At 49.0% G+C, this 27,453-nt stretch overlaps 1 protein-coding gene across 7 annotated transcripts; it reads right to left on the minus strand.

The window, feature by feature from the left end:
* Window positions 1–23,338: 23,338 nt before the first annotated feature.
* On the minus strand, window positions 23,339–26,620 carry ZNF648 (zinc finger protein 648). 7 transcript variants are annotated; one of them, XM_030279640.4, is made up of 4 exons: window positions 26,499–26,620; window positions 26,103–26,247; window positions 25,858–25,973; window positions 23,339–25,160 (listed from the first exon to the last, which is right to left on the minus strand). In XM_030279640.4, the coding sequence occupies exon 4, from the start codon at window positions 25,081–25,083 to the stop codon at window positions 23,935–23,937; it is 1,149 nt and encodes a 382-aa protein (XP_030135500.4). In that variant the 5' UTR covers window positions 25,084–25,160; window positions 25,858–25,973; window positions 26,103–26,247; window positions 26,499–26,620; the 3' UTR covers window positions 23,339–23,934. The 7 variants fall into 7 exon arrangements, with proteins under 7 accessions (XP_030135500.4, XP_004174246.5, XP_072789037.1 ...); XM_004174198.6 differs by having other exon boundaries at window positions 25,858–25,970; window positions 26,407–26,557; XM_072932936.1 differs by having other exon boundaries at window positions 23,339–25,156; window positions 25,854–25,970; window positions 26,407–26,557.
* Window positions 26,621–27,453: the final 833 nt, after the last annotated feature.

A 27,453-nucleotide genomic window follows, 5' to 3' on the forward strand; every position in this document is an offset into this window, starting at 1 on the left:
TAAGTTTAACTATAGGTATCTGCCTCAGGCCGTGGTGAGAGAGGCTCCTTCTGCTCCTGCATGGGCTGGGGGTACCATCCTGCAGACTGGGCAGGGCAGGAGCTCCTCCCTGACCACCTCCAGTGAGCACAGCAGAGCACAAAGCCAAACTGCTTTTATGGCTTTACCCAGATCCCCAGCTCTCGCCCATCCTGAATGACATGGAACTGTCGTGAGGAGGCACGAAGTTGATAATGGCATCTTCTCTCTGGAGACAGGGGGAGGAAGTTGGGGTCGTGCAGCCTGCAGAGGAGAAGGTGGCAAGGAGACATCACAGCACCTTCCAGTGTCCGAAGGCACCTCCAGAGGAGCCAAGGAGGAACCAGGAACCATCAGGCAGGACAAGGGGGAAGGGATACAAATTGAAAGACAGCAGGGTTAGACGGGATATTAGGAACAACTTTTTCCCTATGAGGACCTGGCACAGGTTGCCCAGGGAAGCTGTGGCTGTGCTGTCCCTGGAATTGTCCAAGGCCAGGTTGGCTGTAGCTCTGGCAGCCTGGTCTAGTGGATGGTGTTGGAACTAAATGATCTTTGCAGTCCCTACCAACCCAAACTATTCTGGGACTCTCTGATTTATCTCATCTCACCAAGACTCAGCACTGGGGCATCTCACCTTCCCCTGCTGGGAAAAGAAGGTGCTTTGTCCCAGATCTGCTCCCTCTCTCCTTTGCTCCCAGAACGTCACAGGTTTGTCACCACTGGGTGTGTGACCTTTCCACTGAGCATAGCCTGAAGCACCAGAGCCTCTTGATCCTGTCATCTCTGGCTCTCAGGCAGTCCCCAGCTGCCCCCAAAGCTGTGCCCTGCGTGGGTTATGAGGATTCATTTCCCCAGCTCTCCTGGGCATGACCTCTCAGCAGAACAGGAATGAAAACCCTGCAGACATAAAAACACTGAGAATATTAAATCCTCTGTGTCTGTGCCCTTCACCACCTTCGCCTCCAGCACAAGGCCATTGTCTGATTTAGCAGGATGACAGCTGCCAAAGGAGGACAAGGAAGAATGATGTTACCCTACCTTCTCTTTTCATCCCTACCTCCTTTCCCCCCTCTCTCTGAGTGCCTTTCAGTATGAAAAAAGGAAGAAAGAAGAGTTTCATGCTTTGAGAGGTCCCTGAGAGTCAGGGTGTGAGCAGAGGTGGCTCTGAGGGACCCCTTGCCCCCACACCAGTCCCCCAGCCTTGTGGGATACCCCAGGAACAGCTTCTCAAGGGTTTGAGGAGCTTTCTTGGGGTACCAACTCTGCCTAGACCTGCCATCCACCCATCTCCAGCAACACTCTATCATCCTCTACCACGCAAAAGTATTCCTACTTCCTACATTTTTGAACTCTGTTTAATAATTTCTAATTAAAATCCATTTTAAAAGCCTCAAAATGCCATTTTCCTGGGATTTCCCATCATTTAAACTGAACAGCACACAGCCCTGTTTACCTGCATGCTTCCTGAACCCTCAGCAGGGAACTCCTCACTTTCCAGCATGAGGAATTAAATTAAATTAACTCATACTTGGAGCAGCGGCAGGATCGGGCAAATCCTGGCTTGGCTCTCTCTCTTTAGACTACATCTTGCAAACAGAAGGGCTGGAAACAATTTTGCTTTAATTGCTTTTTAAAATGCAACCAGCAGATGGTTTGGTAACCCGAATTCATGACTTTCCACAGCTCCAGGCTGCTGGCTTGGGAACCCAAGCCAAGAAGAAGCCAGGTAGAGAGGGACCCATCCTGCCTGCTTTACCAAAGTGCTGGCCAGGATGCCCGGGGCAGGATTGTCCAGGCTGGCCCAGAGGGACAATTTGCAGTTGTCAGGGCACAGAAACACTCTGGGTAAGAATGGAGAACCCAGGAGTGCAAAACACGGGCCACAGCTTCCTTGGAGAGCATGGCATGGTCTCCCCATGGCATGGGGGACTCGGCCTGGCCACACACCCCTGTGTCACTTTGTCCCTGGGGGCTGTTCCCATGGACCCATGCCCAAGAGCATCCGAGTTGCTCCTTGAAGGCTCATGAATCAGGCAAGCAGGTTCCTTTTCTTGCTGGCTCTCTCCCTGAACTGCTGCGTGATGACTTCCCACTTGTCCCTTCACTTCCCTGTGCCAGTGTCCACGATGTTTCCATGCCAGACAAACTGGGAATGCTGACTGCCAGGCCTACAGGCCAGCTGCAAAGCTGTGCACCACAGCAGGGTTTTAACAACCCCAGGCTGACCCTGCTGACCCTGGTGGTTTATCCTTCACATGAAATTCCCACCTCTCCACGAACACCCAGGTGTTCAGTGTCCCACAGTTCCCAGGGCTCTGTCCCAAAGCAGCCCCATCACAGAGCAGAAGAACTAAGTCCATCCAGAAAAACCTCACAAACATCTCGTGAAGCCGGGTTGTTTTTCTCTTACCAAGTAATTTGAAATTCTTGGAAGGCAATCAGGAAAGTACAAAGTATTCCAGCTCAGGACAGCCTGGGACTCATTCCTTAGAGGCACAATGGTTGTTTACTCAATCTCTCATACATTAATATATAAAAATTCATGAGTTCAATTGTAAAACAAGAAGTACTGGCTTTACGGTGGTGTCTATTTAACAATAGTGGTTCCAGTCTGAATGCTGATTTCCTTGTTATCCTTCATCTAATCTGGCTATCAGAGGGTCGAGATCTTGCAAAATTATGGGAAATATTTCAAGCCCATTTATTTCTGGTTTTGAAAGGCATCCCTCTGAAACCCAAGGCCAAAGAGAGACTATTTCAAATCAACATCGAAGAGCGCAGGCAGGGAGAGGAGCTGTTTGTGCCAGCCCTGTCCTCTGGCTCAGCAACAAATGAGGAAAAAGCCAGCCATGGATACATCTGTGCTGGAAATCTGGAGAAGATTCCCGAGTGTTGAGAGGGAGGCTCCTCCAGACAGTCACCTAAGGGGAGCAGCAATCAGGTGTGCTGGTCAACAGCAGCTGAACACGAGGCCAGGTGGGCAAGAGGACCAATGGCACCTGGGCTGAAGATTACTTTAGGTTGTGGGGAGGCTTTGTGTGGTGGAATTTTTTTTTTTTTACTTATGTTGTGTTATATGTTTATAGATTTTTAAATATTTATTATTTATATTAAATGGTGTTTTTTAATTTTAAATTAATTTTGAGTGCTAATATTATTTAAAAAATGGAGGTAAGGAAGAAGAAAGAGGAAGGACAGGACTGGCTAAAATTTTTTTATTTTAAAACTTTTGACTCTTATGTATAAACGAGAAACTTTTGTGTATAAGTGTTAAAACTCCTTTGTATAGTATTAAATTTTTAAAATTATCTGTACTATAATATTTAAACTTTTGTGATTTTTTGGGTTTTTTTGTACGGTTGGTAAATTATTTTATGGCTTAAATCAAAAATTATAGCTGTTTTCAGCTTCTTGTTAGGGTTTCAAATGTTTTTGATTTGGACTTGGAACTTTTAAAAATGTCTGAGGGACATTTTGAGTTCCCACGGGCTGGAGCTGGCACAGTGTGAGCAGCATGGCCAGGGCAGTGATTGTCCCCTGTGCTGAGGCCACACCTCAAGTCCTGGCTCCAGCTCTGGGCCCCTCACTGCAAGGAGGACATTGAGGGGCTGGAGAGTGTCCAGAGAAGGGACCAGAGCTGGGGAAGGGGCTGGAGCACCAGGAGAGGCTGAGGGAGCTGGGAGGGCTCAGCCTGGAGAGAAGGAGGCTCGGGGGGAACCTTCTCACTCTGTACAACTCCCTGACTGGAGGGTGTAGCCAGGTGGGGATTGGTCTCTTTTTCCAGGTAACAACAATAGAACAAGAGGAAATGGCCTCAAGTCACACCAGATTTAGGTTGGATATTAGGAGAAATTTCTTCATGAAAAGGGTTGTTAGGGACTAAACCAGACTGCTCAGGGAAGTGATGGCGTCACCATCACTGGGGGTATTTAAAGGAGTGTAGACAAGGCACCTGGGGACATGGCTGATGACCCTAAAGGTCTTTTCCAACTTAAATGATTCTGGATTCTATCTGCAGGATGGACATGGCTCATGGAGCTCACCTCCCCTTCCATCTTTACTGTCTGGCACTGCCACAGCCTCTTCTCATGGCAGGTCTGTGTAGGCCCAGCCTCCCCAGCTGGGCCCCATTACAGACCTCTCTCCCTTTTGGGTTGAGCACTTTTTCCTGTGGCCTCCAGGAGGTTCACTGGGACACTCATGGATAGGCTGGCAGCATTTTCCAGCTCCTTTACAGTCCCACATGATTCACTTCTGTTTCAGGCATTAATCGTGCCAGGGAACATGGTTTTAGCTCAGCTTTCTCATTTCTCCTGAGCAACACCGACTTGTTTAGGCAGCCTCAACAGGATGAGAGCCACCCCTCTGCTTGCAAAGTCAGAGGGGATCAGTCACCTCTACCTCGAGGATTTCTCTCACTTGTGCAGAGTTCAGACACCTCCAAACAAAGCCCTGCTCCAAGGGGGTGAGGAGAAACAAGGCAGAGAGCACTTGGGTGATTAGGTCTGTGTGTAATTCCCCAGCAGGTTGTTCCAGGGACAGAGCCCTGGAGCAGCCTACTCTGAAGAACTGCAGGAGGAGGAGGAAGATTCCTTGAACGGGAGGTTCCTATATCTTTATCTTTGCTGCTGTCAAAGGGCAAGAGCTGAGATTGCAATGTCCTGGAAGCCTCCACGGAAGCTATCTTGAGGAGATCAACAAGTCTGGAAACCACCTTCACTCTCCTGATAAAGGTTTCAGTCCTTTAGTCCTACAGTCCAAATGTACCCCAAGGCAGGTTCCCAGGTGTCGAAGACCACCCTAGATAGTGGGGTAGCTCTGTGTGGTGGAAAAATCTCTCCTCCAACCCGTGCTTTCAAAGAAAGGCTCAGCAGTCTCTGTTGTTCGGTCTCAGGGCAGTTTATTGCAAGTTATCTAAAAGATTTTCTTCTTGGGCTGCTGTGGTTTGCTCACAGCTCAGGCAGAGGCACACACACACCCTGACATCCTCTCTGACTCCCGACTGCTTCTTCTCTCCCCCTCTGCCCAGGGCAGCTGCTGTCTTTTATATGGTACATTACATGTTAAATGTTTATCGTTTTTCCCCAGTACCTACTACCTATATTAAATGGTGCCTTTCTACTCTAAACCAATCTGTGAGTACCAACATCACCAAGAGCATGGAGGTAAGGAAGGAGAAAGAGGGAGGACAGGACAGGCCCAAATCCCTCCATCTTAAACTCTCTGACCCCCATGTACAAAACCAAAACCCCCCTGTACAGCACTCAATAATTCTTCCCTCTACTTTGTGACTACTTCTACTATAATATCTAAACTTTTGTGACTTCTTGTTCTTCCTGCAAGGTTGGTAAATCATTCCATGGCTCAAACCCAAAATCACAGCTGTTTCCAGCTGCCTGCCAGGGTCTCAAATGCTTCTGACCTGGACCCGGAACCTCCAAAAATGTCTGAGAGACATTTTGAGTTCCCACACCCAGGCAGTGATTACTTCCTACTGGCTCAAAATACTTCAGTTTAGTTTGAGTGAAGCCTTGGGCTGGCTCAGCCCACAGCCACCTCATGGAGATGCACACGCCTGGTCTCCTGTGGGGGTTCAGCCCTGCAGGAAGCAGCCAGACAGGTGGAGTTTATGGGGTGGTCACCCAAGTTCAGCCAACTCACCATCCAAGAGCTCTCAGACAAGCCCTGATTTCAACCAGAGAAGAAACCCAAAGGGAAACACTCCAAAATTCAATCACTCTCCCTTCCTGCCCCATGAAAGGCAGCAGGACATTCCATCCAAGAAAATTCACGAGTCTTTGATCTTCCCTGCTGACTCTGCAGGCAGAGACCTCCACTGAGGAGAAGTCACTATGGCATCAAAACCTACAGTGCTGCAGCAATGCAAGAGGCTCCCTGTTCACTCCAGCAAGCAGTTACTTCCATAGGCACTATGGGAACATCCTCTTGGGGACATTTATCTCTGTGTTTGTACACAAATACTCTCATTTGGGAAGAGCCCAAATTCTCCAAACAGCCCCCACCTCACCAAGGAGGGCACTGTCTGCACCAAACGCAGCTGGGACCATGCTGATGCCACTTCAGGCTGGTAAATACCCTGTTAAATCCCATATATAAGTTTAACTATAGGTATCTGCCTCAGGCCGTGGTGAGAGAGGCTCCTTCTGCTCCTGCATGGGCTGGGGGTACCATCCTGCAGACTGGGCAGGGCAGGAGCTCCTCCCTGACCACCTCCAGTGAGCACAGCAGAGCACAGAGCCAAACTGCTTTTATGGCTTTGCCCAGAGCCCCAGCTCTCGCCCATCCTGCCCGCCAGCCAGTCCATCCCAGGAGGCAGTTCCCTGTTTGTCTTGGATCACCTCCTGGCAGAGCAGAGCCTTCCCCAGCACGGCCCTTCTGTGCTGCCTGAGGGCGGATTTCCTGCCGTTTGATCTAAATTTTCCTGTCCTTTCACCAAATGCCTCCTGATTTCCTTCATCAGTGTGGGAATCCAGGGCTTCCCTCTGGCTGCCCTGGAGGGCCTGGGACCCTGGCAGGGGTCAGGAACCCCCCTGGACAGAGCCCCCAGAGACACTGTCCGTGATCTCTGTCCATGGAAAAGAGTTTTCAATCTTACAGGATGAATTACCAGCTCTGAGTGTTTGATATAAGTAATAATTAAGTGTGGCATGGGTGCAAAAGTAAAATTTTAGGTTTCTAGATAAGGGGTTCAAAAGGGACAAGATGGAGGAAATTGGATGTGTCTTGTCCTTTTTCTCCTTCTTCATGCCCTCCATGTTTCACTGTGGTGTTGGCATTTTTCTGTTGGTTTAGGCTGGGGACACACTGTTCAACGTAGGTGACAGATATTGGCACGTTATTGTAAATCCAGCACAGGTAGTTTGTGGTATTTAATGTTTGTACCATCCCACTGAGGGCAGAGCCCCACACGCTGCCCTGCAGGACAGAGCTGCGGCAGGGCAGCAGAACATGTTAGAGATAAACAGAATAAACACCCTTGAAACCAGCACAGACGAATTATGGCTTCTGCTTTGGCAGTGGGGCAGAAAGACAGAGACTTTCTACAACCTCGAAATCATCAATACCCACAGATTCTGACACATCAGGCCTGATCTTTCCATCAGGGAGGTGGTCCTGCAGCCCGGAGCTCTTTGGCAGGGAACTGGGGAGAGGTTTGGTGGTCAGTGAGCAAATCCTGCTAGAGCTGGAGCTGTGGAAAAGACTTTCCTTCCTTTCCCTTCCCAGGTCGATTAAGCATGGACATGCAGTGCCCTCTGCTGATCTGGCCGCCCAGGGAGATGAAGAAGAGCAGCATCCAGGCAGCTTTGCAAAGCTCTGAAGGGGCAGCCAAATCTGCTGCAAGGCAGCAGCAGCACATTGCTCTGCTGCTGAACTAATGTTCGTCACAGCTTCTGGAGCTGTTGGAGGAGCCAGGCTGGTGCAAGAGGTCTCATTTCCACCTTTGTCGGAATCTGAGGTATTGATGATTCTGAGATTGTAAAAAGTTTTTGTCTTTCTGCCTCGTTGTTAAAGAAGAAGTTATAATTTGTTTGTGCTGGTTTCAAGGTTGTTTATTCTGTTTATCTCTAACATGTTCTGCTGCCCTGCCGCAGCTCTGTCCTGCAGGGCAGCGTGTGGGGCTCTGCCCTCAGTGGGATGGTACAAACATTAAATACCACAAACTACCTGTGCTGGATTTACAATAACGTGCCAATATCTGTCACCTACGTTGGACAGTGTGTCCCCAGCCTAAACCAACAGAAAAATGCCAACACCACAGTGAAACATGGAGGGCATGAAGAAGGAGAAAAAGGACAAGACACACCCAATTTCCTCCATCTTGTCCCCTTTGGACCCCTAGTCTAGAACCCTAAAATTTTACTTTTACACCCGTGCCACACTTAATTATTACTTATATCAAACACTCAGAGCTTGTAATTCATCCTGTAAGATTGAAAACTCTTTTCCATGGACAGAGATCACAGCCAGTGTCTCTGGGGGCTCTGTCCAGGGGGGTTCCTGACCCCTGCCAGGGTCCCAGACCTTCCAGGGCAGCCACAGGGAAGCCCTGGGTTCCCACACACCTTCACACCTGCAGGGTATAGCTACACCTAAGGAAGGCAGAATGTCTTGGCCAGGTTGCCCAGAGAGGCTGTGGCTGCCCCATCCCGGGAAGTGTTCAAGGCCGGGTGGGACAGGGATTGCAGGAAGCTGGGCTGGTGAATGGCATCTCTGCCTATGGCAGGGGGTAGCAATGGGATGGCCTTTCAGGCCCTTCCAACCCAAATCATTCTGTGATTCTCTGATTTGCACTACCCTCTGCAGTCCTACTCACTGCGATGCCTCAGGATTTTAGCTTTTCTATTTTTCAGATTCTGTGCTGCTTTAGTGTGCTCTTCTGAGCTTCATATTAGGGGATGGTGAGCTCTCTGCACAGAGCAGGGAGACAAAACAATTCCTGCTCCAGCTGGGGACCAAGGACAAATGATCCACATCTCAGGCCCAAGAGCACAAACAACGTGGGCTGAAGAGAGAAAAACAAGCAGGATGGGACTGCATGGGCTGGAGCTGGAATTGGACAATAAACTCCAATGTGCAGATGGACCAGAACTTATAAAAGTGTCAGACCCCATGACCAGTGGTCCACTTTTGTGACCATTTTGGTTCATCTTGGGTGTAGCCCTGGCTGGGCTCTTGACCAAGGTGGATCCACTGAGGCCTTTTAATAAATCCCTACTTTATCTTTTAACTCCATCTAGTCTCTGTTCTAGGTCAGCCTTCAAAAGCCATCAGCTACACTGAGCACTGCTCCCCTTCCCCAAGTAATGGGGAGAGGGACAGCCTGGAGAGATGGGCACAGCATTAAGGGAGGAGGAGCCAAACTGGGAGACAATATTTCCCTTGCTCCTTGAGCAGAGGCTCCCTTCCTCAAGGGAAATGGGCTGCTTTACCTTGAAATAATGGAAAGAAGTGATTTTACAGGGAGGACAGGCTGGTGATCCAAACTGTCCCAGGGGGCAACGGGTCCTTGCTGGGAACTGCGTGAGTCATGTGTGAAACAGAATCACTGCCCATACCAGGACCTCATAAACTACTGCCCCAAATACAGAAGCCTTCCTGGGAACACCCAAGACAGATATTAGTTAAACAAAGGGCCAGAAAAGTCCCTTGCAATGCTTGTGCTTGGCTTGCAGGACTGGAGGCAGGGGCAGCTGCAGCCCAGCATTATTACCTGCAAGTCCGTTATCAATAGATTTGGCACTGCAAGGGGAGTATGGTGTGCAAGTGACAAATTCTCCTGAGCCAGCCAAGGGAACTGCAGGGCAAGGGCAGCTTCCTGCTCCAGACTGGGACAAACAACATCCCAGCTGGTTTGGCTGGAGTTGGCAGAGCTCCTGGATCCCCACCATTGCACAAAAACCTGGAGCTGCTCCTGCAGCAGCACCCATGGGGCTCCCAGGATACCCACAGCTCAGAGCAGCTCACGCTGGAAGAACCACTTTGTTTTTCTTTTCCTCAAACCCTCCCCATCTCACTAGAGGCAGAAAAGCTCCAAGTGAGGTTTAAAGGGCATAAACACCGTCAGCAAAGTCCACTCCTGGTTCATAGGATTCCCTTTAGGAGATAAGGCTCATTTGCGTCTGGAGAGTGATAGGGGTTTATAACACTGGCAGCAATCTGAACCCCCAGCAGGTGTGGTGTACGTGGCACAAGCAATGTCCAGCCTGATTAGACATCTCCTGGTCTTGGGCTGGGGCTCCTTCTCATCACTGCAAGGACTGCACATTCCTTATCTCTGAACAACCCTGCCAAGATTCAGTGCATTCAGTTTGGATTGCGTTCTCCTCTCCACTGATTTTCCAGGTCTTGTAGGTGATCAAGTGAAAAAGGGTCTGGCTCAGTTTGTACTTTATTCCAAAGCAGGGTTTCCTTCCTCCTTGTTTGTAGCCGTGGCTTTTCCAGCACTGCCAGTCCCCTTCTCTGTCAGAATCTGAGGTATTGATGATTCTGAGATTGTAGAAAGTCTCTGTCTGTCAGCCCCGCTGCCAAAGCAGAAGCCATAATTGGTCTGTGCTGGTTTCAAGGTTGTTTATTCTGTTTATCTCTAACATGTTCTGCTGCCCTGCCGCAGCTCTGTCCTGCAGGGCAGCGTGTGGGGCTCTGCCCTCAGTGGGATGGTACAAACATTAAATACCACAAACTACCTGTGCTGGATTTACAATAACGTGCCAATATCTGTCACCTACGTTGAACAGTGTGTCCCCAGCCTAAACCAACAGAAAAATGCCAACACCACAGTGAAACATGGGGGGCATGAAGAAGAAGAAAAAGGACAAGACACACCCAATTTCCTCCATCTTGTCCCCTTTGGACCCCGAATCTAGAATCCTAAAATTTTACTTTTGCACCCGTGCCACACTTAATTATTACTTATATCAAACACTCAGAGGTTGTAATTCATCCTGTAAGATTGAAAACTCTTTTCCATGGACAGAGATCACAGACAGTGTCTCTGGGGGCTCTGTCCAGGGGGTTCCTGATCCCCTGACGGGGTCCCAGACCTTCCAGGGAGTCAGGGGGATGTCCTGGATTTCCACACCCCCTCTCTGTGATGGGTCTCTGCTCCATCCCATAATCACCACTCTCCAGGACAGAGGAGCCCCCCTCACCTCGACACTGTGCCCTGGTCTCCTGGGAGCCCCTTCAGCTGACACAAGTGACACATCTAACAGCTGATGTGTAAAGTCAAGCCTCTCCTGGAAACCAAATCATAATTCCAGAGGGGAGGAGCACAGAAAACCACACAGAGCATCAACACAGAGGCCAGCCCCAAATCCTCAGGACCTCTCATTCAGTCTGACTCTCTCCTGAGCACTGTTCACCACATTTCATGGATGTGTCAGCCCAGGACACTCCTCCCAAAATGCAGCTGCCATTGTGGCAAAGCCTGGCCACATCTAATGAATGACAACAACACCATGTGTCAGGGAAAGAAAACACCCAAATTCTTCTGAGAGGAAGAAATTAAGCTCAGAACACATGGACCTGATGCCTCCTGGTATGAAGCCTCAATTTTCTTAAGGAGAACCCCAAACCCAGCAGCTTCCAAGGTACTCACACCCTTTAGCAGAGACAGGGATAGAGTGGAGAGTGGGTGAGGGGACACCAGGAGGACACCACTGCCGTGACCCACAGAGCCTTTTGCCAAAGCCATGCCTGGCCCACGCGTGCTGAGAGTGCACTGCCAGCATCCCTGTGGCTGTACCTGATGGGGACTACCCAGCCAGGACAACGGGCTCTGCTCTCTGCATTGCCTTTTCCTGTTATCTCAAACCTATGCAAAGTGCTGACTGAAGGAATGCTGAGTCAGGAGTGCTCAGATGGAGGAATTTAATTTGTTTTTTAGCACCTGCATGGGCCTGTGCCAATTGGAAGAGTTGCAGTCTGGGGAGCAGAGATATATAACTCAGTGTTTTGCACCCCAAGGAGCAGCTTGCTTCCAAACCACGATGAAATGTGCTGGATCCAGGCAATGGGGAGGCCAAGGGGACCCACAGTGCCCCTTTAGGCAACTTAGAATTATTTCTTAGCACCTTCTGGCCCCTCCTTGCCAGGCCTGTGATGAGGTGCCTTGGCTGCTGCTGGTACTTGCAGTGACAGCATACAGAGCTGCCACCTTCACCCAGGGCTGATGCCAGCCCTGTGTTTTGTACCACTGATGCAGTCACCAGCATGAGCTCAGAGAAGCCAACAAAACCCACAGCCATGCCCCAGGAGCATGCCCCAAGTAGGCACACAGCTCCTGTTTCCCTGAGCTCAGCAGCTCTGCCTGATAAAAGATGGGATGAGGTGCTTGGAGAAAAGGAGAAGAAAACATTTCCAGCGCTGGCTCTGCTCCCATCAGATAAAGAGAGCATGGCACAAAGTCCTTGAGGTGACTCTGGGATACCACCAAGGCAGGCAGTGACAGGGAACACCCAGCTTCCCATCCCACTGGGGCTGTGTGGGGCACAGGGAGGAGATGTGGCCATCCAAACCTCCCAGTGGCTGCATCTGGCAAACACCTGCTGGCACCTGGGTGAGTCAGGGGGCATGGGCACAACACCCTGCCAAATGTCACGTCCCAGCCACGCCAAGGCTCAGCACTGGGAGCAGCTTCACCCCAGTGCTAAAACCTCAGCTGAGCAGCTCCATACCACTCACAGGCAAAAGCCAGGGAATATCAGAAAAACGGGAAGCTGGACAGGACAAACGCAGGTCTGAACCAATGTGGTTAATCAAACGTTCTCTCTTTATTCGAGATAAGATGGTAGTTTATATCAGCTTCTACATAGTTTACAAAAATAAAGGCACTCTGATTGGCAAGCTAACATTGTTTACCTTTTCCTTAAGTTGGTCTGAACCTTACACTATAAACCTATATTAATTCACACCCAGACAGCCCAGTGGTCCCCATCACACCTTAATGCTATTTCTATCTGTGCCACAAACTCTTAATTTCTAACTGTGTCAGAGGCTGGAAGGCCTCACAAGGCCCAAATCTGAGGCCTAGACTGGAGTAGCTCAAATCTCATAACTCATGTCCTCTTTCTCTCAAAAATGCTGCAACAACAGGCACTGCTCCCTGCCTCAGTGTCCCCAGCTGTCAAAATCACTCCAAACAAGGCCTGGCAAGAGCCAGTCTGGGCTTTTTTACATCTGAGCTGCTGCAGCTGTGAGCAGCCCACAGCAGCCTCTGCCAGGCCGGGGAGGGAGCAGGCAGAAAGGAGTGTCCCTACCTGTTCCCTTGCTCACCTGGGTGGCCGTGGGGAGCAGGGACCCACAGCAGCACCTCAACCAGACACCCAGTTTCTGGAGACCCTACAGCTTCTGCTAAAGGAGCTGGAAGCACCACCAGGCTTTGTCTCCTGTCAGCACAGTGAGCATCTCCCTGCATCCCTGCGGCTCCGGCAGGGTGACATTGCCATCTGCTGCCTGCTGCTCGGCAGGACATGCCAGCCTGCCTCTGTCCCCCAGGATCCTGATGTCAGCTTGCCATGGCACTGCCAGGGCAGCCGGGGTTGGAGGTGAGGGCAGGTTGGGTCTGTATGTGTAGTAGATATAATCTGCACCATCTCTAGTGTGATATATGCGATATTGAATATTTGTTGGAGTATACACGTTTGTATTAAGAGTCCCCCCACCCTCACAGGCAAAACCTGGTGTGTGTTGAAACCCGATTTACACGTAAAAGGATGTGGCTCGGCCAGGAAATGGGAGATGGGCCATGTCTGGAGAGATACGGGGACCCCAGGCACTGATCATCGCGTGAGCAACCCGAGATGGATATCATGGACCCGAGATGGGTATCATGGACCCGAGATGGGTATCATGGACCCGAGATGGATATCATGAACCCGAGATGGATATCATGGACCCGAGATGGATATCACGGACCTGAGATGGATATCACGGACCCGAGATGGGTATCATGGACCTGAGATGGATATCACGGACCCGAGATGGGTATCATGGACCTGAGATGGATATCATGGACCTGAGATGGATATCATGGACCCGAGATGGGTATCATGGACCTGAGATGGATATCATGGACCTGAGATGGATATCATGGACCTGAGATGGGTATCATGGACCCGAGATGGATATCACGGACCCGAGATGGATATCATGGAAATCCTTGGGCAGATCCATGTGAATGCAGCAGTTCCCATAAACTTCATCAAGAGATTCAACAACTCCCGGATGCTGAATTGTTCTTCCTCATCACAAAAAAAAAAAGAAAATCCTATTAACCTATGGACTCTGAATAAAAGAAAAGAGTGATTGCCGAAATCTTGGCCTCAGGTGGGATTTTCTCTATAAAAACTGCTTGTGCCAGGATAGAGGTGTGTGGGCATGGAGGAAAACCTCTGCTGAGGCTGACTCCTTGTTGCACACCCAGGGCTGACCCCGGGCTCAGCTCTGTTCTTTCCTTGTGGCTGGCTAGATAGAATTGGATTGCGAAACAAATATTGTATTGTTTCATTTTAATTTGGCTGGACAAATTTTCGTTTACAACAGATCTGTGAGACATCCTGCGCTGTTTGGGATTTTAGGAGGTGGCCACCCACTCGGGGCTATAAGCCCTTGGACATGAAAACCAGCCCTTTTCCATGGGAAGCAAAACTCACCACCCTCCTGCTGCTGGAAGGGAGCATGGGCCCGCTGGGGGCGGTCCCTGTGGGGACCCTCCAGTGTCACCAGCTCAGGGACAGCACTCTCCCAGCTCCAGCCTGGCACAAGGAGCACAAGGCAGCGGTGCTCCATCCCAGCCCGTGTCTCCAGGTCTGTCCTGCTGCAGGGAACACGGCTGGAAGGCTTTTTGAGGAGCATGCCACCACCCAGCAGCACAAGGACAGTGAGTTATGTCCCAAACTAGGGCTCTGTCCCCTGCCAGCAGCCTGACTTCCATAGCCATGGAATTACAGAATGGTGTGGACTTTTGGAGATTTTGGAAGGGACTTTTTCAATGTCTTGTGATCCAACCCACCCTACAACCAGCATGTGGCAAGCACATTTCTCTCCCTCTCAGGATTTTCATAGAGGTGCACAGAGAGAAATGAAAGAGAAAACAATTTCTATTTCTGCTCCTTGTTTTTCCTATGTGGAATGTGTTTGGAGAACTGTTTACCTGGAGTGATTGCTTGATTGGATTCTGGTGAGGTTTGAGCCTGATGGCCAATCCAACCCACCTGGGGCTGGACTCTCCAGAGAGGGTCACGAGTTGTGTTAGAGTCAGAGAAAGTAGTAGGTAGTTTTAGTATCCTCCTTCTGTATAGTATATTGATGTATTTTAGCATAGTTATAATACAGAAATCATTCAGCCTTCTGAATTGAGTCAGACGTTGTCATTTCTTCCCTTTGGGTTCACCTGCATTTACAATACCAGCAGGGACAAACTTCAGCTGAGTCAGATTGCTCAGAGCCCTCAACCTGATCCTGGATGTTTCCAGGGATGGGGCATCCACCCCATTTCTGGGCAACTTGTGCCAGCTTTTCACCCCCCTCCAGTGTTTTACCACCCTCATGCTCTGAGCTGCTGGGACACAACCCTGACCTTGGCTCTGCTGGTGACACACACCTCCAGCTCTTCAGCCTTGGGCTCTTCCTCTGGAAGCAGAAAGATGGTATTTTTCAACTCACAGCCAAGCTTATTTTAAGCTTGAATGCACCTACATATTGTTTCTACAGCTTGAGCTAGGAGATGCCACCAAAGGGAGGAGAAGAGTAGTAATTATCTGCAGTTCAGAAGTTCAGCCTTCAGAGGAGGAATTGGGCTCCCAGCTATACTTGCCACATGATTTTAAGCTGATCTTTTGAAAGAAGCTGCGCCTTTTATAATTGAGATTGCCCACCTGAGACATGAGCTTTTTGCATCGCTCCTGGGTTTGTAGGTCATGGACAAAGGCCAAGGCTGAGGGTCTCTGAGAGGCACAGAGCCCTGGAAGCACCACAGGGAAAACTCTGATGTCAAAGGATGTGATCCTCATATCAATTCCCACTTTATAGCTGAACAGCAGCTGGATGCACTGAAGTGGCACCTGCTAAAATACAGTGCTTGGGGGTGAACTAAGCCCAGAGGCTGATGGCTCTGCTTTGAAATATGCTGGAGGATTTTCACTTTGAAATCCACTGGTAGGAGCTGCCACAATCAAGTGCTGAGCAATGGGACCCAGCCCCTGGAATAAGGGCTAAACAAATTGAAAGCAAGAAAGGACCTCGGATGGTGCAGCAGTATCAGTATTAAAATAATCATAAAGGAAAAATATAACTAAATGTAAGGTGTTTCTCCATCTCCAAACAAGAGAAAATGCCTTTCTCTATGGGGATGGATATGTGTCCTGCCATCAGAAGAGACCACAACCTAAAGAGCCCATGTCACCCCCACCGTAGGGCTGCCCTGAGTTATCACAAGAGAAGTGGACACCGCTGAGGGCTGGACAGGTCATTTGGGCACACATTTTGGTGCTGGTGTGTATGTGGCCATGAGGGACATGAGTGGAATTAGGCTTGTCTGAAAGCAAAATCATCTTTTCTCCCACATCAAGGCTGGCACTGAGATTTGCTGTGCCATTCCTAAACACCAGAGCATTTATTTCCTACATTTTCCTCCCAGGTGGCCTCAGATATGCAGCCTGCCCAATGTCCCCCTCCCAGATCCCAGTCTGCCCAGTTGCTGGTACATGGACACAGCACAGCCCAATGCAGCTGTGGCACAGATGCCCAGGAGTTGGGCCTGGATATGCTCCAAAAATCTCAGGAGAGATGCTCCAGCTGCCTTCTCCTAATGACCCGTGGGGCTGGGGCAGGGGGTGTCCTGGCAGCCCCAGGGAAGTCCAGCTAGGATTTCTCCTGCTCTGAGCCTGTAATTTGGTCTCCCATGTGCCTTTGTGTCTCTGACAGCTCCTGCAATGGGCCTGTGAGCAAATTGGACAGGCTATGATTTGGATTTCCTCCCACTGTTGCTTCTCTGTGGGCAGGCAACATAGTGTTTATCCCATAACCTAACAGTGGTAACCAGGGAAAATACCAGGCAGATCTCAGAGCAGTCCAGAGACTGCAAGGGAAAAGAAACAATTTCACAAGGAAAAGAAACAAAAAAAGAAATCCCCCCCCCCCCAAAAAAAAACAACCCACCATCAAAACAACACCAAAAAAAGTGCACTTCTCTGCATGCTATAGATTTTGTAGCATCTCTTTCTAGTAAAATCATAGTTTTCTCACCCAAGCCATACAACCTTGTGCTTTTCTAGCATACAGTATCCCATAAGGCTTTTCCTTGGCTCTGGGTTCAGCCCAGAGCTCTGCTGTGGGTAGAACCAGCCCAGGAGAAAATGCTCCACGCAGACAAAGAGGAAGGATACTTTACTGTATTTTCCCCTATTTCAAGAGGCTGAACGGGAGAATGATAATCAACACAACTAACTTTTTTCTTCTGCAGCATTTCTTTCTCTTTTGGAAAAGATAGGGGCAGGGGGAGGGACTCCCCCACAGTTATCTCAATGCCAGGATCCCATGGCCATGCCAGCCTGGAGCTACTTTGAGTGCCCTGTGCTGGAAAAGGAATTCCAGCCCTCCTGCCTGCTCTCCTTATATCTTGTGAGCAGACCTCAGCTGGCCCCTGTGATGATGCCACGTCCCCAAGTGCCCCAGCTACACATATTCTAAATCCCTCCAGGGATGGTGACTCTGTCCCTTCCATGTGGGATGTGTCAAGCCTGTTCCAGTGCTTGACAAGCCTTTGGGTGAAGAAATTTTTCCCAATATCCCATCTAAATTTCCCCTTTTCTATTATTTCCCACCCCACTCTGCTTTGCAATGATGCTGCCAAGACACAAAACACTTTTTGGTGTGGTGTGGTTGGCTCTAGTGCAACAGGAGGTTATGAAGCTACTGAGAGGAGGATTCCAGGCTACTGTGAACAGGGCTCCATTATTTTTATCACATGCATGCAATAAATAATGATTTCAGCCCCTTGGAGAGCAGCATTGCCCTGCTGGAGCAGCCTCATGGGTGCTCCTGTCTGCTGTCACTCAGCAGTGACCTCCTGGCCCAGTTGGCTCCAGCTTTGGAGGGAAATGGATTTGCACATCTCTTGACATTTGTTTTTACTTTTTAAATTTTTTTTCTTTGCTTAGAGCTGGTGCTATTTTTTATATGGTATATTATGTGTTAAATGTTTATAGTTTTTCTTTAATGCTTATTATCTATATTAAATGGTGCTTTTTTACTCTAAATTAATTTGTGAGTGCTAACATTACTCAGAACATAGAGGTAAGGAAGAAGAGAGAGGGAGGACAGGATAGGCTCAAATTTCTCTATTTTAAAAGTTTTGACTCTTATGTACAAAACTAAAACTCCCTTGTATAAGATTTAAAACCTCCCTGTATAACACTCAAAAATTCTTCTTTTTACTTTGTGACTATTTTTACTATAATATTTAAACTTTTGTGACTTCTTGTTCTTCTTGTAAGGCTAGTAAATCATTCCATGGTTCAAACCCAAAATCACAGCTGTTTCCAGCTGCCTGCCAGGGTCTCAAATGCTTCTGACCTGAACCCAGAACATCCAAAAATGTCTGAGGGACATTTTGAGTTTCGACAGACATGGACTCTCATTTACTGCAGGCAAGTTTTCCAAGTGAGGGAAATCCAGAGGGAATGAGCACCTGGGGAGCAGGAAGTGGGATAAGGACAGCTTTGTCAGGCATCCATCTGGTGAAGTGGGTGGTGCCACCTTTAAGAGGGTCTAACTGCAAAAAGGTAATAATTTCCTCTCCCACATGCTCTCCCAGCTCCTGGCAGCAGGATCATATTCCTGTGCAAAGCCCTGTCAGCAGTGTTGGACGGAAGGCCTTTCTCCCTTTCTCCTTCCCTTTCTCCTTCCCTTCCCCCTTTCCTTCCATTTTACATGTCCCTAACTTTTCCCAAAATGTGCTCCACAGGATCCAGGAGCTTCCCAGACAACCCAGGAACTAGCCGGCAGAAAAAGAAAAGAAAAGAAAAGAAAAGAAAAGAAAAGAAAAGAAAAGAAAAGAAAAGGAAAGGAAAGGAAAGGAAAGGAAAGGAAAGGAAAGGAAAGGAAAGGAAAGGAAAGGAAAGGAAAGGAAAGGAAAGGAAAGGAAAGGAAAGGAAAGGAAAGGAAAGGAAAGGAAAGGAAAGGAAAGGAAAGGAAAGGAAAGGAAAGGAAAGGAAAGGAAAGGAAAGGAAAGGAAAGGAAAGGAAAGGAAAGGAAAGGAAAGGAAAGGAAAGGAAAGGAAAGGAAAGGAAAGGAAAGGAAAGGAAAGGAAAAGAAAAGAAAAGAAAAGAAAAGAAAAGAAAAGAAAAGAAAAGAAAAGAAAAGAAAAGAAAAGAAAAGAAAAGAAAAGAAAAGAAACTGCAGACCACACAACCCACACAAACACAGAGTACACTGGATGAGGGAACTACAGAGTCATTTCAAAAATATTTGCACCACTCACTCTCCTCTCTACAGAGACCCTTTCCAAGGCAGAGGTGCCCTGAGTGCTTTTTCAGCCATCAGCTGCTTTTGGAGCCCGGGAACAGTTGGCAAAAATGGCTTTTTTCAGGTACCTTAGAGCTGAGACAATTAAAAAATAATTAAATTGTCCATTCTAACTTACAGTGCAAGAGGGATGTGCACTCATGAAATAATTCAGAGCTACTGCTGGCAAAAGACTATTTTCACTTGTCTGCTGCAAAGAATAAAAGGCCAAGAAGCATTTTTGGCTTTTTTTTCCCCCTTCCTCTCTTTCTTGTAATTAGTTTCTAGTTATTGCTGCATCCTGAAATGCCAGAGCCCAGAGGTTTTCCAAATGATGAGAGAGACTTAAGTGCTCAGTATCTGGCTTATCCAGCCTCACTTGGATCACTTGAATCTTGCCAGCAAGATTTCCCTGCTCAAGTGATTCCCATGAAGGGCTCAGAGCTTCCTTTTCTGGTTTATTGCCCTGGCTATGATGTAACTATGTGATCATTACAAGCAGGATGCTGTGTCACAGTCTGCAAACAGAGAAGGAAATTAAAAAGGTAAACCTGGGGATATTATTTGTGTTTACATGAACTCCCCTGTGCTGTAGCTATTTTAGAGCTGCTGTTACATCTCAATTGACTAAATTTGAAATATGGTATGAATGCCATGGAAAGTCTAAAAGACTGCACCAGGTGAAAAACAACCCCAGTCCTCTGGATTTGGTGCCAGTAGCTGAGGCAGTGTAGTGTCAGTGCCCTGCTTTTCCCATATATTAGCTCTAAGGAAGATGTTTTTTATGATGAGGATGGTGAAATGCTGGCACAAGCTGTCCAGAGAGGATGCCTCATCCCTGGAAACATCCACGGCCAGAAACCATGGAAGTCACAGAGCCATTCCTTAAGAATCCCTTGCAGCCAACAGGATGTGTGCTGGAAGCTTGAAGAGAAACAGAACAAATCACTGCTTCTGCTCTCAGGTGGAAAGCACTGGAGCAGCAGTTCCAATAGATGTCTTAATGAGAAAAAGAATTTATTGCTCTCATGATTTCTTCAAGCAGATAAACAAGAAAGCCATTACATGAACTTCAGGAGCACACTGAGCACACTTTCCTCTGGAAAACAACATCCCCACAGAGCAGGGGTGGTTCAGCAGCACATCCTACAAGGAATTTACAAGTGGGCTGCACTCTGGGGCAGAAAACTCTATTAGCTGGTTCAAGGGCTTGCTCCCATTCTGGACCTGCTCTTTGAAGATGGCTCTAACCTTGCACAGGCCCACAGCAATTTTACTGCTCAAAACATCAGACAGCTGAAATCAGCCAAAAAGACATCATTCTCCTTTCTATTTCCAGATTGTTATCCTAGGAAAAAAAAAAAAAAAACAAAACAAAACAAAAACAAACCAAAAAAACCCCAAAAAAAAAGCTCTTCATCTGCTTTTCTGTTGGTGAGAGCTCAGCCCCTGCTCAGTTTCAGGAGGAGGAAAAGTGCAGTGGGAGCTCTTGTTCCAACAGAAACTCCACAAGGTCAAAGGCAGACGAAGCCTCACTTGAAATAGAAACTGCCTCCTCCAGAGATACCAATGCCCTTTGCTGGGGTTGGAGAAATGATGGATTGCTTGGTGCTGCCTCTTTACATGGGAGACTCCTGCTTCAGACTTCTCCTTGCCAGGAGAAAACAGTGTAAGAGGAGGAGGATGGTGTGCAGGGGGGCACAGATTGTACAGCAGCAGCTTTTCCTTTCTTCAAGGTGTTGTATCCACGCTCCTCAGTCAGGGACATAATTACCAACAACATAATTACCAATTAGCAAAAGTTAACAAATTTACCATCAACACCTTTGTTAACAAAGTAAGACAACAGTACCATAGTTGCCAAGGATTGTCTGGTGATTCCAGGTCAGTGAGGGCCTGGAATCTTCAGAGCTGGAGCTATTCTGCCTTCTTAGTTTTAAGAACATTTTCCTGTGATGGAAATGAGTTTGGCAGAAGTGATATAGGGAAGCAACAGGAAAATTAGCAAAAAAGCAAAGGGTATTTCTGTGTTCCACTATTGACAAATACTTTCCACTGATCAAATCAAGATCCTCTGCCCAGCTCAGGGCTCCAGCCCTGTGTCCTCCAGCTCATGTCCAAGGGCTTCCTGTAATGCCCTGGGCAATGAGGGCTCTGTGAACACAGTGGGAATTGTGTTTTCCATGGCCTCCACAGTTCTAAATGAGCTAACAGATATTCTGGCCACTCTGGACAAAGAAAAATTACTTCTGCTGAAAGCAGACCCTTCAAACCCCCCTAATGCTGCAGAGCAGGTCTATTTGCCCCATGTCAGCTACGTGTCATGACTGGCTGTGACTGTTTTAGGCCATCACCCACTCTGACTGACACTGGGAGAGGATCAGGGCCTGGGAGAGATTTCTAAACCTTTATGTGAATAATGTAAAGTGCAGAAGTGCTGTTTTCTGGGTTAAATTAAGCTCCATGGTGTTTCCTGTCCTTTGCACAGGAGTTAGTCGAAGTTTCTGTGAGGAGAGTTCTACACACTTTTTTCAGAAACCATCATACATTTTAATTACTCCTTTCACACATCCAAGCACTTTATATGCAAGTCAACCTTCCAAGCAAGTGTCTTTTTAATAACTTTTTAGTTAAGCCTGGTACTTTTCATTTCACCAACCATTTACTCTCCCCATATAACAGACCTTTGCTCAAAATACTTCCACCATTATGCCAGTGGTACAAATTCAACTGCCTGCTAGCACTAAAAAGCAGAATAACTGGATGTTCCCAATTACCATAGCTGCCTAAGCAGAACTGTCACACAACATAAAGATGTGCATAAGTGGTGCAGTTTGAATGGATATTAAACCCCCCTAGAGCAGGAGCATCCCATACCCAAAGGAAAAGCAGGATGATGAACAGGGGAGATCGTAACTGATAACTTCAAAATGGGATTAGAAAACGAGTGTGGAAATTTAATGCATGATGGCCTCTGGAACAGCTTTGTCACTTTGCTGTCTGGCCTCTCTCCGGGTCACCTCAGATGGTCACTGCATGGTCCCTCTGCAGATCACTCACCCACAGCCAGCCAGGTTCTTCTCATGCAAAGATCTTTCCTCTCTGAGAGGCTGCACAGCCTTCAGATAAGACTGAGCTGTTGCTAAGGGGCCCCATCAAAGGCCCTTTGCAGACCTAAAGCTTCCTGCAGAGGGGAGTTTGGAGAATTCTCACTCAGGGCCCAGCCATCCCAGAATTACAAACACACACAGGCCACAGAACCACATCGGTTCCCTCACCTGGAGATTTCTCCGAGGAATTAAGTGGAAACGATCCATTAGTGACACCAATTAGCCTCCCATTCATAATCAAGCTAGAGTTTTGCTGTGAACAGTGGTAAATCCTGATCTGAGCCAAGAACCTGACATCAAACACAGCAGGAGCCACTGTGTGACACCTGCTCAGCTGCTGCACAGGTGGGAGGTGCTGAGCTGCCAACGTCCCTTTGTATTCTATGAAATATGGAAACAAACGGCACAATCAGTACTTTATATTAAATAAACTGGTAATAAATGCAAAGGTACATTACCCTGGAGATTTACCTTCATTCTCCTGCACAACTTTCCACTGAAAAGGCAGAAAGCCCTAGAAAGAAAATAATGAAATTATGGCAGCTGCTAAGGAGAAAGGAAGCAAAGAAGTAAAACATTCTGACCTGGAAAAGAAATTCAGGCTGCAACTTCAGGACAAACTGGACTCTTCTACCACAGGGGTTAACAGCAGATTTAAAGTCATTATTAAGTTTCAGAGTTAAAGCCCCACTGCTGATGCTGAGGCATTACAAACCTCTTGGAAGTTACAGCCTTGGAGGATTTGTCAACACCTGCCTCAGTCTGCCAGGCTAATGCCTAAGGAATTTTTTCTACACTAACCATTTGAATGTAAATCAAAGTGAAGAGTCTAACAGACACTTTGGGCAGTACTTGGACACAGCACAGAGCATGATTTTGTTATGGGGAGCTTCCCTCTGTGTGAAAACATTTAAATGAAGAAGGTTCCTCTGCAATGAGTAGCAAAGGTGGCTTCAACTTCGTCTTTTGCTCTTTGAATTTTGTGCCCTCAAACATTTCCTTCCACAATACTCAGCTGGTTAGGTATAGTGTGCATGGTTCCATCAGAGACACAAATGTCACCCCAAGAGCATGCACCACTAGAGCCAAAATAAAGCTTTCCCCATTATTAATAAACATTCAACCCATTACTCAAAAGTGCGTAAAGTATTGGTACTCCCTCAGATAGAAACATTCTGAAATACAGCTGGTAAGTGTTGTGTTTATTAAGGAACTGGTTTGTAAGTGGAGTTGCTTGTTTTTTTGATAACCAACATGACACTTCCCCTTACAGATAAGAAGGAATGCAACAGAAAGAAAAACTCAGCAAAATACTAGGAAAGAAGGGATAGAGGGACAACTTTGGACTGTTGTAACTTAGCAAGTTAACACATCTCCAAACCCATGTCAAAGAGCCATCAGACTCATGGGGGCAGGGCCAGTTTATGCAGTGAATTCTCACAGCCTGTGCTTGCAGATCCTGCACAAAGCTCGAGTGGCTGCATCGCCAGTCCAGCAAACAGAGACAGCAAAAGCACAGCCAGTGGTTTCAGTCTCCTCAAGTCTCCCATTTCATTACTCACGGGTAATTAGGTTATTTTCTCACACAAAGCAGTTTAAAGCCAGGCAGTGCAATCCTTCTCAGTACAAGTTCCAGAGGTCCCTGTGATGCAGCATTGCTGCACCAGCCACTGCTGGGCAGTGGGTCTGGACTGGGCAGAGCACACACCACGGGGTGTTTTGCCAGCCCAACTGAGCAGACCTCGTTCAGGTACAAAGCAACCACAGAGGCCCCAAATTAAGGTTTGTCCAACTTGTGTGTGCGCTCGTGCCTCCGCAGGGTCCCTGACTCGGTGAAGGAATGGCCACAGAAGTTACAGCAGTAGGGCTTCTCTCCGGTGTGGATGCGGTGATGGCGCTGCAGCGATGCCAGCCGGGTGAAGGTCCCTCCACACTCCTCGCAATAGAAGGGCCGTGCCCCAGAGTGAGTCTGCTGGTGCCTCTTGAGCCTGAGCAGCTGCACGAACGCCATGCCACACTCCTGACACTTGTAGGGCTTGTCCTCCCGGTGGATCACCTTGTGCTTGGACAGCAGGTTGGGCTTATCGAAGCCTTTACCGCACGTCGGGCAGCCGTAAGGTTTGAGGTCGTCTTCCTGAGACTTTGGGTTTGCAGGACAAGCCTGATCCGGGCACTCGGCGTTGTGCTGCTGGTTGTGGTGCACCACAGACCAGGGGTTCCTGGCCATGCCGCTGGCCAGGATGACCATGGAGCGCTCGATCTTGTGCACGTTGCGCAGGTGCCTCCAGACGTCGGCCGTGCGGATGAAGCCCTTGTCGCACTCGGGGCACTTGTGCGGCCTCTGGCTGGAATGGATGAGCTTGTGCATGCGCAGGTTGGCGGCGCGGGAGAAGGCTTTGGTGCAGATGGGACAGCGGTAGGAGCTCTCCGGCGGGCGAGCTCGCCTGTGCTCCTGCGGCTGGCTCACGCTGCGGAAAGAGGAGCCGCACTCCTTGCCTCGACAGGGCAGAGCTTCCTCGGGGACGGGCTCCGCGCCCTCGCCAAATGCATCTCCAAGAGCGGCGCTTCCGTCGTCCTCGCGGAGTTTCGCTATTGTCCGCGGCTGCTCAGAGGAACAGTGATCTAAATCTTCTTCTCTCTGCAGGTGGAAGCTGCTGCAGGAGGGGGCAAACTGCCCAGCTGGGCTCTCACCTTGTTTCTGGCAGTAGGTGTCACAGGTTTCTTTGTCTGCAGGAAGCTCCTTCTTCCCTGCGGGCCCAGCAGACTTTCCAGGAGGACTGCAGGAGGAATTCATGCCCACCTCCTTCTGCGGCCTACAGCTGTGGCCCAGCTGCTCCGTGGCCTTTCTGGGATAATTGGAATGCTCTCCCCCTGTGTCACAAATGTTATTCTCAGAGGCATCCATCCTGTGAGGCAAACACTGCATTCATCTGCAGCTCATCATCACCCAGAACGTTGTGTCCTTCATGGTAAGTCCATTCTCAGGTCTTTTGACAGTCCTCCCTAGAAAATAAACCACCTGTTTCATCAGTGATTCTTCTGATGTTACAAATTTAGAACAGTGAAGGTATTTTTCTGATTCAAAGAATGGGACAGACTATTAGATATGCAGAAGAAACAGAATCATCTACTATTAGATATGTAGAAAGTATACATTCAGCACACAAAACACAGACAGATTGTTCAATAAAGTTAAATCCACTATCATCAGCCAGCCTTCACCACCAAGTATAAATTGATAACCCCAATTTTAAATTTTTTTAAAGAAGAGAAATTACCAGAGCATCCCAGAATGGTTTGGGTTGGCAAGGACCTTACAGCTCATCTCATTCCAACCCCTGTCATGGGCAGGACACCTTCCACTAGACCAGATTGCTCCAAGCCCCATCCAAACTGGCCTTGAGCACTTCCAGGGATGTGGCAGCCACAGCTTCTCTAGACACGCTGTGCCAGGGCCTCACCACCTTCACAGTAAAGAATTTCTTCTTAATAACTAATCCAAATCTCTGCCCTTTTAGTTTAAAAATGTTTCCCTTTGTTCTATCTGTGTAAAATGTTGCTCCTCTTTTCTGTAAAATCCCTTCAAGTACTGGAAAGTGGGATAAGGCATCTCTGAATATAAGCATACATTTCAATGAACACATATATGTAAAAACATAAATATATCTGTATTCCACATGTACATAAATGTAAAACTTGCCTATTTAGCTTCAGCAGGCTGCTCAAGGCAGTACAGAGATGTGCATTAAGTGAAAGCTCTTATTCAGATTCCAAATAGGCTGGCTCCATCAGCCGCACAAGCCACGCTTTCTTCTGCTGGAGACACGGAAAACAATCTGGATTAGTCCTCATTAGTCACTGCCTGGAACAGCGTGGCTCGACTCACCCCCACTCCAGCCATTCCCGACAATTGAATAAGGAGCTGCTAACAAGAGTGTTCCTCACCTCCGGCCCTCCAGCTGAGCCGCCGATGCCTTTGGGGCGGGAAAACTTTCCAAGGGATGCTGGCGCTGCTTGGCTTAAGAGAACTCCATCACCACGGCTACCCATTTCCTGCAGAAGGGGGGTGGTGTGGAAACCGCGGCGTGGGCTGAGAAACAATAACCACAATAAATACACGCACATACATATATATGTATATATATTAAAAAAGAATAATTTGTTGTTGTTGTTGTTCCAGGCAGCATGATCCCCCTCCCTCCCCAACTTTTCCCCGCTCCGGTGCCCGTTCCTTGTTCCCCCGCCCTACCTGGGCGCTGCATCCCCCGCGCATCCCCCGCGCATCCCCCGCGCATCCCCCGCGCATCCCCCGCGCCGGCGCGGAGCCCGCGGCAGCGGCACCGGCGCAGTGGCGGCTCGGCCGTGCTGGAGCTGCCGGCAGCGGGGCGGGACCGGTCACCGTGTCCCCTCCCCGGACACTGCGGCCCCTCCCCGGTCACCGCATCCCTTCCCCGGTCACCGCATCCCTTCCCCGGTCACCGCATCCCTTCCCCGCCCACTGCATCCCTTTCCCGGTCACCGCATCCCTTCCCCGCCCACCGCATCCCTTCCCCGGTCACCGCATCCCTTCCCCGGTCACCTCATCCCTTCCCCGGTCACCGCATCCCTTCCCCGGTCACCGCATCCCTTCCCCACCCACCGCATCCCTTCCCCGGTCCCCTCCCCGGTCACCGCATCCCTTCCCCGGTCACCGCATCCCTTCCCCGCCCACTGCATCCCTTTCCCGGTCACCGCATCCCTTCCCCGCCCACCGCATCCCTTCCCCGGTCACCGCATCCCTTCCCCGGTCACCGCATCCCTTCCCCGGTCCCCTCCCCGGTCACCGCATCCCTTCCCGGCCCACTGCATCTCTTCCCTGGTCACCGCATCCCTTCCCCGCCCACCTCATCCCTTCCCCGGTCACCTCATCCCTTCCCCTGTCACCGCTCCCTGCTGCCGCTCCGTGCCCCATTCTCTGTGCCCCCTGTGCCAGGGCCTCATCTCTGTCACGGGGAAAAAAAATTCTCCCAATATTTAATCTAAACCTGCTCTCTTTCAATTTGAACCCGTTCTCCCTTGCCCTGCCACTCCAACTCTTGCATATATTCTTGCCCCATCTTTCTTGTCCAGGTACTGCAAGGACACAAATAGGTCACCCCAAAGTCTTGTCTTCTCCAAGTTGAGCACTCCCAGTTCTCTTGGCCTTTCCTCATGGCAGAGGTGTTCCATCCCTCTGCTCACCTTGGTGCCCTCCTCTGGACTGGCCCCAAGGTCCTGTCCCTCAGCTCCAGCTCGCAGCAACTCATGGAGAGCCCCC

Source organism: Taeniopygia guttata, chromosome 8, assembly GCF_048771995.1.
Source record: "Taeniopygia guttata chromosome 8, bTaeGut7.mat, whole genome shotgun sequence".
NCBI lineage: Eukaryota > Metazoa > Chordata > Aves > Passeriformes > Estrildidae > Taeniopygia > Taeniopygia guttata.